The sequence below is a fragment of the Mustela nigripes genome, chromosome 15 (assembly GCF_022355385.1).
Source record: "Mustela nigripes isolate SB6536 chromosome 15, MUSNIG.SB6536, whole genome shotgun sequence".
In the NCBI taxonomy this organism is placed as follows: Eukaryota; Metazoa; Chordata; class Mammalia; order Carnivora; family Mustelidae; genus Mustela; species Mustela nigripes.
The window spans coordinates 10,418,901-10,429,984 of NC_081571.1; the positions used below are offsets into that span (position 1 = coordinate 10,418,901).

At 35.9% G+C, this 11,084-nt stretch overlaps 1 protein-coding gene across 1 annotated transcript in view; it reads left to right on the forward strand.

The window, feature by feature from the left end:
* PAN3 (poly(A) specific ribonuclease subunit PAN3) overlaps positions 1-11,084 on the forward strand; it is a 140,409-nt gene that overhangs the window by 96,940 nt on the left and 32,385 nt on the right. The window contains exons 7-10 of the mRNA XM_059378238.1: positions 2,486-2,733; positions 3,863-3,919; positions 5,243-5,347; positions 6,182-6,239. Of these exons, the coding sequence (XP_059234221.1) occupies positions 2,486-2,733; positions 3,863-3,919; positions 5,243-5,347; positions 6,182-6,239 (468 nt within the window). The remainder of the gene's footprint in view (positions 1-2,485; positions 2,734-3,862; positions 3,920-5,242; positions 5,348-6,181; positions 6,240-11,084) is intronic.

Here is an 11,084-nt window from a genome sequence, read left to right on the forward strand (position 1 = left end):
ACTGACCAGATTGTTTTTGGTAAATCTTTTGCCACGTATTCAGCCTTAAAGAGAGAGTCTACCTTTTGTCTCACTTGAACACCTACTTTGATGTCAGAGTCTTTCCCTGCACCCCATGCTGCACCTCCTCCACCCTGTGTGGCTCACGTAGTCACAAACTGAGTACTGGCTACTACCGTGGGCAATGGATCCCCTTTCGGCTTTCCTAGTACAAGACTTAGGAACTGGGCGACTGGATAGCATATTGGCTAAGAGCACAGGCTTTGGAGTCAAACAGACCTGAGTTGAGTCTTGGTTCTTTGGTTTAATAACCTAGATTCGTCCTTACAATACATTTAAAACCTTTTTTCTTCACAGTGAGGTGAATACTATATACCTACCTCACAGGGTTGTTGTGAGGATTACATAGACTGTTGTATATGAAGTACTTTTATTAGGGTCCGCCACGTGGAAAGTGCTCAATAATTGGTAGCTATTATTTATTGCTGTTACTTTAAGTTTAAAGGTGGTAAACAAATTTATTCATCTTTGGTGACTTGGCCAGTTTTGTCTTGGAAAGACTTGGACACTAGCTTTAGGAAAACTATCTTAAATGCATTTCACATTAGGTAAGTGGGGAGTATTTATCTTTTGAAAATAGTTAAATAATTCAATTTTTGCTTTTTGGATTATTCTTCAATTAAATGTATAATATAGAGTTAGAAGAATAGAACTCTGGACAGTTTTGCCTTTTTTTTTTTTTAAATAAGCTTATATCTTAATTTAGTAGCCTGGCTTCCTTATAAATAATGATTTTTTGAAAAGTGGTTTAGATTTTTAAAGTCTGTCAGACACATTTAAGACGTACTTGAGAATGCCTGGCCTATTTTAATGTCAGTGCAGTAGACATTGTGTTATAGCAGTAGGAGTGTTATGTTTGGAGTTTGGAGACTTGGGTTTGAGTCCTGGCTTTGCTGTTGAATTTGCACAAATGTCACCGGTCAAATCAAAACCTCTTGATGTCTGAATTCTAATCTCTACTATGGTGCTTGTAACTTGACCGGCATCACCTGCCCAACTCATTTAGTTGCTCAGAAAACCAGACAAAATAATTAAGTTAAGGCTCTTAAAAAGTGCAAAGAGCTGTTTAGAGTAAAGTTAGTGTTAATCTCAGTTCTCACTTTAGTTTTGTCCAGCTACATCTTTCCAAAAAACAATGTTGGTGTTTAATGAATGCCTCAACATTGAAATTCATGTCCCTGTTAATTATATTTCTCTGACCAGAGGCATTTTGATCAACTTTTTCCTTGCATTGTGAGATGGCACGTTACTCTAAAAGTGTGGGTTTTAGTCATTCCCCAAATGGCCAGAAAACAGTTTGTGGATAAGCCGAGTTTTTCAGAAAGTGTAACTGTAGCTCTAGAAACCCCTTTCAATCTCTGCTCAGAACTGATCACCTCCATTAAGCCTTTGATTAACCTACCTGGTTTTAATTAATTTGCATTTCATCTGCATTTATGCATGTAGTTTGCAGTATATTAATTTATATTTGAGTGTTTTTGTAAGTCATTTTTTGTCTTTACATGTGACCTGGTCTTGTTTTCTCAGCTAGCTTGGAATCTCCTGAAGGGTTACTGACAATTATCCTTTCCCTTTCTTCACCTTAGAATCATTAATAGTGGATGCCCTACCAAGAATGGTTTCTTTTTTTTTTTTTTTTTTTTTTTTTCCAAGAATGGTTTCTTACTAGTTGCGTTTGAATAAAACTTTTGTTAGAATCTAGTGGCATCAGTTGGCCTAATTTTAGAAAGTATGCATCTGCAGAAATTTTCGTTTGTTTTAGTATATGCCTACTTAGAGTTAAAGATAAAAGGCATCAGAACAGTATATTGCTTGATTAAAAAATGTAATGTATAAGCTGTCATGTATTTCAGCTAAGACTAGACTTAGTCGTTCTGCTTTTTCAAACCATTCTGTTAATTGTATTTGGCCAAAAGAAGTCTAGTAAAACTCCTTAAATAGTTTGGTTTTTAATACTATAGTACTTTAGGGTAACATGTTGTTTGTATTGTTAATAGCCATAGCTTTAAATAATTCTTCACAAAAAGGGAATTGGGTCCTTTATGAAAGAAAGGCTTTTAAAAAGGCTTTCAAGAGTCCCAGTTTGTTATTTCTCATTTTTCCATTAAATTAATTTGTCAAATTACTAATGATTCTTACTGTTGAAGTTTCTCATGTAAACCTTGATATGGAGGAGACTATTCTTGCAATAAATTTCCTAGTTTATTTGAAAATGTCTATCTTTGAAAAAAGAAACATCTTTACATTTGCTTTCATCAAAGCTTTCTCTAAAACAAACCAAGATAAAATTATGGCTTTTATTTTTGCCCTTGAATTTGCTAAAGATGATGTTTCTTCCAAATGAATGTTTGCATTTTAATTTTCCAGATGTGTTTCTTTAAAACCAATTTTTGCTCCCTAAGAAACATTTTTATATCTTCTTCAGGAATGTCCCTGTCTGCTGGATCTTCCCCTCTTCATTCTCCCAAGATCACTCCACATACTTCTCCTGCTCCTAGAAGAAGAAGTCACACTCCAAATCCAGCAAATTACATGGTGCCTTCTAGTGCCTCTACACCTGTTAATAATCCTGTTTCTCAGACTCCATCTTCTGGTCAGGTGATCCAAAAGGAAACTGTTGGTGGGACGACTTACTTCTATACAGACACAACCCCAGCACCTTTGAGTGGAATGGTATGTCTGCATTAAAGGAGAAGTGATAGTACTCTTACAACAGTTTCTTCTTATTAATGATATTAATGAGGAGGTTTACCCCCTCTTGTATCTTTTTATTGTGATGTGAAAAAGTGAGTATTTGATTTTCTAACTTAGACGATAATTCTAATCTCTCCTTATCTCTTCAAAGTAAACTGTTTCTGCAGTAATAATAATTCCAGTTTTGGACAAATCTGGTTTTAATCACAAATGAAATTATATTCAAGCTCTCGTTCAGTACTTCATGGCATGTTTTGTTCATGGGGTTACCTTATACTTGTGCTATCTAGAGCTGAGGTTTGCTACACTTGTTTATAGTTATAGGTGGTTTTACTTCTAGTAAGAAGTCAGAGAAAGTAGATGGTTTCTTATCCTAGTTACTGAAAACAAACTCATGATCAACTCTTGCTTCAGATGAGGCAGTGATTCTGGATAGTGGAGGACCCGTAGTGATAAGAGGTCTCTAAAATGGGTTTTTGGTAAGGAGGGGGGAAACCCAGGGGAGGCCCCTGATCATGGGTGAGGAAAGAACTAACGAGGGAGGAGGGAAAGGGCAGAGCGGGAAATGTCGTCATGTTCCACAAATCGTACCTTTTAGCTTAATTACTATGTCTGTGTTCAAAAATTGTTTTTTAATTAATACAGTAAAAGAAGTAGTAGTAGTTGAAAATCTTGTGAGTTAGAAAGGCAAATTCCATGAAAACATAAGAGCTGATCTAAATTGTAGACATTTGACATAATTTCAGATGATAGTTTCATCAATTTTAAATGAAAAGTGTATTTGGATTTTAGTAAGATTTTGATCTCACAAGTTAAGTTAATGGTTTATTTTGATTAATATTTTACTAAAAGGCAATTTGAATGGAAAGATGACAAAGTTCTTTTATATTTTTTAAGAGTCTCAGTCCTGCCATTGTTTCATGACTCATGAATCTTAGAACCTCTGAGCCCATTTCCCCAGTTGTAAGTGGGGATAATAATACCTGACCTCCTTATGAGAAATAAATGTTAAAACTTTTATAGAAGTACTTGTAAATTATGTAAAATGCTTTTTAAAAACTAATAAATAGCTAATAGTTTTGTTCTGTTTTGTTTTGTTTTTGGTCAGAGATCTTTCAAAAATTATCACAGAACAGCTTGCCGAACAGAAGGTCAAATAATTGAGGTAGAGTAGAGACTTTCCTTGGTTCTTTCAAGTAAGAATTCCATCAATGTTTTACCTTTTTTGGGGGTTTATTATATTTTGTAATTATTTACATTTTTATTATATTTTATCATATTTGTAGAAAGAGAAAATTTAATCTATAAAGAGGTTCTTTTGTCACAAAACTGTCTCAACTGTTTTTGTAGAGATTATATATGGCACATTTTTATGATGTTTTTACCCTTCAGACCACTCTTAAAAATATGCTCATGGTAAACCTGAGGTGGTTAAGCCAAACTGTGCTATCTGGTGTAAGAAAACCAAGGCAAGAAAAAGGAGGTATTATTCTCCCTACAGATAAAGGTCAAAGGAAACCTTACAGGTATTGCGAAACCACTTCCTGATTGAGATTCAGAGCAAGAGTAATCATCTGAGGGCAGCAGAAATCAGCTGAATTCATTTTTCAAAGGGCGGGGTGGGGTGGGGGAGTGTTTCAGCTTGTAAAATGAAGAAAGAGAAGATAGTTTAGAATGTACCTCGATTTTGTGTCAGGGACCAGTGAAGAGGAAGGAGAGGCATAGGAAAAGAGAAGAAGCAAGGGGTGGGAAGAGTTCAGTTCCGAGAAGCTGGAAGATTTAGTAACTTGGCTGTAGTTTGCCCAGAAAGTATTTAAGTAGATTGTTGCTCCCTTCTGTTCACCTAAGCTGCAAACCCAGACCCAGAGTAAGTCAGCTAGTCCTCTTTACGGTTGCAGTTTGAGGTGTTTAGCCTGGTCTATGGCCATACCACCCTGAACACGCCTGATCTTGTCTGATCCCAGAAGCTAAGCAGGGTCGGGCCTGGTTAGTACTTAGATGGGAGAAGCATTTAGCCAGTATGTACACAACGGTTTGTTTAGGTTGGCCACAAAAAGCCCGTCAAGGGGGTGGTTCTTTGGTGAGCCAGGGCAATGTTACCTCATTATCTGACTGAATCCAAACACTTTGAATATCTGCTTTCATCCTCTCTTTCAACTGCTTAAAAAATATTTACAAACTATAACTTTTCTTCCAAAGAGCAGCTTTGGCTTCTCATTGGAAGTTAAATTTTACTGTAATCGAAGAAATGTTTTCTTTCTCGTTAGATTTTTATATTCATTATTACATTATGAGATTATTTTTAAAGTGAGTTCATTCAAAAAGTATAGTAATAACAGCTCTTCTGAGGTGTTTAATTCATTATCATTAAAATGTATTCATTTATCTATCACTGTCATTTAAAGATTAAAACTTTATCAAAACAATGATAAAGCTTATCAGTTGAGAACAATTGGTCATTACATTTCCCGCCTCCCTACCTTTTTAGGTATTTCCAAACTATCATATTTATCCTCCAACTGCACCTCATGTTGCTTATATGCAACCAAAAGCAAATGCACCTTCCTTCTTCATGGCTGATGAACTCCGACAGGTATGCTTTCAGAGTCCCTGGTGGAAATACTTCATGTCTGTTGTGCTTTAGCAAACAACTGGGGAAAGAACAAAGCTCTTTTCAAATCATACAACTTAATCAAATATGCTGTACTAAAGTAGATAGAATTTAGAATTTATGAGTTCTCATTGATTTGTTTATTTAAGGAAACCTGTTATTCAAGAAAATTGCAAGTATGTATTGGGACATAAAACAGACAAGCTGTTTAAATGGGACACCTTTTTATACTTCCTATCCTGTACATTGAAAAGTCTCTCTAATGTAATTAAATAAATTATTTAAGTGGTTTCTAACCTTCAGACAACTTTTTGCTAATATCTATAGGATGAGAATAAGTAGTTTTGGCCTAGAAATAAACCTTATTTTAAAAGAGATTAAAATTTTCTATAAAGTAAGTTTTATCAAATAGTTTTTTTTTTAAGGTAAACTAACCTAGGTGCTATTTGATATGTAGAATTTCATTTTATACTTATATTCTCAGAAAAATTTTTATTTTACAGAAGTAGGTTATACCAGTATTGTACCAGTGTTGACAAGTGAATTACTGACAAGCTTAGAGTTGGCCTTGAGTTTGCCACCACAGGGTTAGTTATGTGCTTTGGGTTATAGACAGCTACTTCACCCCAACCCTAATTGTGGCTAGGTCTGTCCTATCTAGTTAGACATTTTATCATTATTAGAAATATCACTTCATGTTATTAACATTAAAAACTACACATACCCCAAAATATTAATACTTAACGTTAGTTATAATAGAAAATCTGATTTCAGAAGCTATGTTTATATGTAAATATACTTGTTTTCTTTTCTTAGGAGCTGATTAACAGGCATTTAATAACAATGGCTCAAATTGATCAAGCAGATATGCCAGGTAAAATATGAATATGAATTTATCCTTTTAAAGGATATTATAATCTTTATGTACATGCTTTTATGTCTTGAGCAGCAGTTGCTAGTTATGAATATATTTATTTGAAATCTACTTTTGAAGAGTTCCAAGATGCCACTGATCATGTAGTTACTTCACTTTTGTGACAATATTCTAGTTCGTTAAAAAAAAAAAAGTGCTTTTAGAATTCATGGTGATTTACATCACCTTGCACGGAAATATTAGTGTCTTCTGAAATTTGATGAAATATGGATAAACAGAGGGGGAAGGTAATTACTATTTTTGAAACTATGGTACCAGTGTGCTAATTAAATTCTTTATGTCTTACTTTCTCACAAAAATTTTATGTATGAGGACAACTGAAGTTGACAGGAAGGCTAAGTAATTTGGCTAGTAATCAGCTAGTTGGGTCAGAATTTAAACCTAGGTTATTCTGATTGTACCACAGTGTTTCTTAGAATGCAATTAAAATCTCTTTCCTTAGCTTATTCTGTATATAGCAAGATTAAATATGGTATAATTGAGCAGAACTTTACAAATAAGGTAGTAGGAATACATTTGCCATAGAGATAATCTCAAAACATGCAGTTGTAATCAAGAATTCAGCATAGTCCACTGTGTATCTTGTTGATTGCTAAAGAATTAAAAGAAATATGTCTACCTATTATGCCTCAAGACCAATCTTTTCAGTTTAGAACTTACCATAGCCTTGAGATTTTCAGGTTGGAATTTTCCCTCATTATTTAACATTGTCTGTGAAGCCCTAGCCAGGGTAAAAGGAGAAAATAGGTTTATTTTTGCCTTTCTAGTCTTTATGATGTCATGTATAAATAATATAATTGGAGATTAGACATAATTGGAAATTATGATAGAATTTAGGAAATAGCTGGATATAAGAATAATACATGTCAGTTAAATGTCTATAGACCAGTAGCCAATTAACTTAAAATATGATGAAAAGATGTTACTTGCAGTCGTTTCAGGTTATCAGCAGCTAGGAATAAATACAGCAAAAGATATGTGAAATAATCTCAATGGGGGAGACTTACTAAGAGATATCAAGTAAGATGAATAAATAGAGTAAAATGCTATATTAGAAATAAGAAGACATAATGATTAAAATGTCGGGATTTCTAAACTGATGTGTAGGTTCGGTTTAATTGTAGTCAAAGCATGCGAGCTGTTTTTACTCATAATTCTTCTGACACCCATTTTGTGTCCTAACTATTTATTAAGGGCTCAGCCCCACAGAAATACTCCTGTTTCAGATGCCAGCTGAAATGGGTTACCCAGGCTACCCACACTGTGTGTGGCCAACTACATATTTGGGGGTTTCCACAACCACTACCACCACTTCCCCATCCCCCCACACCATTGTTTCAGTAATTTGCTACAATGACTCACTTTAGGTACTACTGCCTGTTTAGTATAGGGGATACAACTCAGAAGAGGCAAATGGAAGAGATGTTTAGGGCAAAGTAAGGCGGGGGAGGGGGGACGGGGATATGCATAACCTTTCCAGGTGTGCCACTCTCGTAGTACCTCAGTGTTTTCATCAACTTGTAAACTCTCTGAATTCTACTATTAAGATTTTGCGTTTGTTTTCATTCTGATTGGAAGTTTCATTGTGTGAGCAGGGTTGATGAAATCTTTAGCTTTTAGTGGTGAACTGAATCTTTAACTTCTTTGTCTAACGTGGGAGTTAGGAGAGAGGGGTGAAAGTCCTAAACTGTCAATCAAAGTTTGATCTTTATTTTTTAAAATTATATTATAGCATAATAGAGCTTTTCATACTATATGATGAAATTATCAAAGAGCAAAGGACCGAGACTACCTGAGGTACTTTGAAGATGATGAAGAAGAATCTGGTTGTATTGAGGAACGGAAGGCATGATTTGAGTCTGTAATAACTGTGGACAGGGCAATGGATTAGACAGATCGGTTAATGGACAGGGCTAAGGAGAGCCCGGACACATTCTGTGGTATACGTGGCATTGTCAGTGGGGAAAGGAGGCATTGAAAAATGGTTTTCTTTATGGGAAAAGATAAAATTGGATCATTATCTTTAACCACATCTGAAAATCAATTCCAAGTTCATTAAGAACTCAACTGTATAGGGGCACCTGGGTGGCTCAGTGGGTTAAAGCCTCTGCCTTTGGCTCAGGTCATGATCCTAGGGTCTTGGGACCGAGGCCCACATCGGGCTCTCTGCTCAGCGGGGAGCCTGCTTCCCCCTCTCTCTCTGCCTACTTGTGATACCTCCCTCTCTCTCTCTCTGTCAAATAAATAAAAAATGTCTAAAAAAAAAAAGATCTCAACTGTATAAAACAAAACTATAGAAACTCTTACTATAAAATCAGTGAATAGTTTTAATATTTCAGTGGGGAAAGATTTCCTCTACAGAAGACAAAGATCATTGTCTCTTAAAGAAAATACTGATAATTTTTACTAAATTAGAATTAAAAACAATCCAAAGATACTCAGAGTAAAGAAAAAACCTGGAAGAAGGTATTCACACAGCTGATGAAGAATATAAAAAACATGATCAGGTAAAAGCATAAATGACTCCATTGAAAAGGGCCAAAAGAGAGGAGTAGACATGTGAAGAAAGAAGAAATTCACCTGACCAATAGATATATGACAAGATGTTGAACATCATTGATAATTAGGGGAAAATACAAATAAGATATCATTTTATTCATTCATTCATTCATTTATGGATTATATTTATTTATTTGCAAGGGAGAGAGAATGAGCAGTGGGGAGGAGCAAAGGCAGGGCAAGAGAGAAGCAGACTCCCTGCTGAGCAGGAAGCCCAATGCGGGGCTCTGTTCTAGGACTCGGAGTTCATAACTCAAACCAAAGGCAGACACTTAGCTGACTGAGCCACTCAGGAGCTTGATTTTAAAGTCTCGTCGTATAAAGTATTAGGATACGGATCTGCAGATTCTCCAGTACACTGTTGTTGGTACTATAAATTGGTGAACTTGTTACCACTTTGGAAAACTCCTAAAGTTGAGTATCTGGTATGCAATATGATCCAGCAATTCTCTTCTGGAACTACATAAACTCCTATACATTTTCTTTTCTTTCTTTCCTTTTTTTAAAGATTATATTTATTTATTTGACACACACACACAGAGGGCACAAGCAGGCAGAGGGAGATCGAGAAGAAGCAGGCTCCCCGCAGAGCAGGGGAAGTCTGATACAGGACTCGATTTCATGACCAGAGCTGAAGGCAGTGGCTTAATCAACTGAGCCACCCAGGTGCCCCTCCCATACATTTTCAAATGCAAAATGTGTAAAGTATCCATATTGATGTTGCTTAAAATAGCAGAAACTTTGATCAATTCAAATGATAGTGGAACATTGTACAGTGGCTTAAATGAAGAAAGTTTACTGACATGCAACAATACAGAAGACTCTCAGTAATAAAATAGTAAAGTTAGTTGCAGGAGACTACATATAGCATGATAGCTTTTTGTAAAGTTAACTAAAATTATGTATTTACATTTAAGTAAATGTATGTATATGCGTATGTGTGTATTTTTATGTAATAAAACTATAAAAAGAGAAGGAAGTGAGAAGGAAGGCAGAGGTTGGTAGAGAGCCATATATTTAGATGTAGGTTAAAGTAATTGAGCTTTTGAGTGCTGAGTTTGCAGATGCTTATTATGTTATTAAGCATAATTAAATAAAAGCAGTCCCTGCATAGACATGAACCGGTGATTTGAGTGTCACAAGCTAAAGGTTATGGTTAATCCAGTTCTGTGCCCCTGTGTTCAACAAATTTTAATAAATGCTTTTTTTTTCTGTCACTGTTCTAACTGCTCTTTTTCGTGTCTTATGTTTACTGTTAATCTTCATCTCATGTTGACTTGTTTATTAGTGTTTGATCTTGCTGGTGTTTTTTTTTTTTCTCTTCCATTCTCTGCTTCATACTCCCACCAGATTAGTACTTCTCAACTTTGAAATAATAATTTATTTCCTGTAGATCAGGGGTTCCCCAACAGGAATGATTTTCCCCCTCACGGGTCATTTGGCAATGTCTGGAACAGTTTGGGTTGTCATACCTGGCAGTGGAGTGCTACTGGCTACTAGCAGGTTGCTTCATACCCTACAATACACAGAAGAGTCCACGACGACAATGAGTGATCCAGTCCAATATGTCCATAGTGCTGAGGTTAAGAAACAGTAGTGAGTCTCAGACAGTCGATACCTTAGATCTAGCCTGTCATTCTGTATGTTCTTTGAGGGGAGGTAGGTTTGAGTAGAGCAAAGACACTGACGTTTTTTTATCATTATTGTTAGTATTATTTGGTGGACTTGGACCCCAGCTAACACTTGGGGCTGAACTAAAGAGTGCAGCTCTGTCCATAGCCTTCCAAGTTGATTTTTCTTTATTTTGATTTTTGATATTTAATGATTTAGGCATCCCCTTTTATTCATAAAGGCACTTCCCTTTATTCGTACTTAATTTCGTGCATTTGTTCAGTTGAGCTAGGAACAAAGAAAGAACAGAGCAACAATGAATAGTCCTATCAGTGGAAACATTTGGTTTTTAAGGTTAATATTAGGCCACATTTGATTATTTCAGGGTAGAGTGAGAAAAACAGTGTTAAAAGGTTACTCTCTGGGGGCGCCTGGGTGGCTCAGTGGGTTAAGCCGCTGCCTTCGGCTCAGGTCATGATCTCAGGGTCCTGGGATCGAGTCCCACATCGGGCTCTCTGCTCGGCAGGGAGCCTGCTTCCTTCTCTCTCTCTCTGCCTGCCTCTCAGTGTACTTGTAATTTCTCTCTGTCAAATAAATAAATAAAATCTTTAAAAA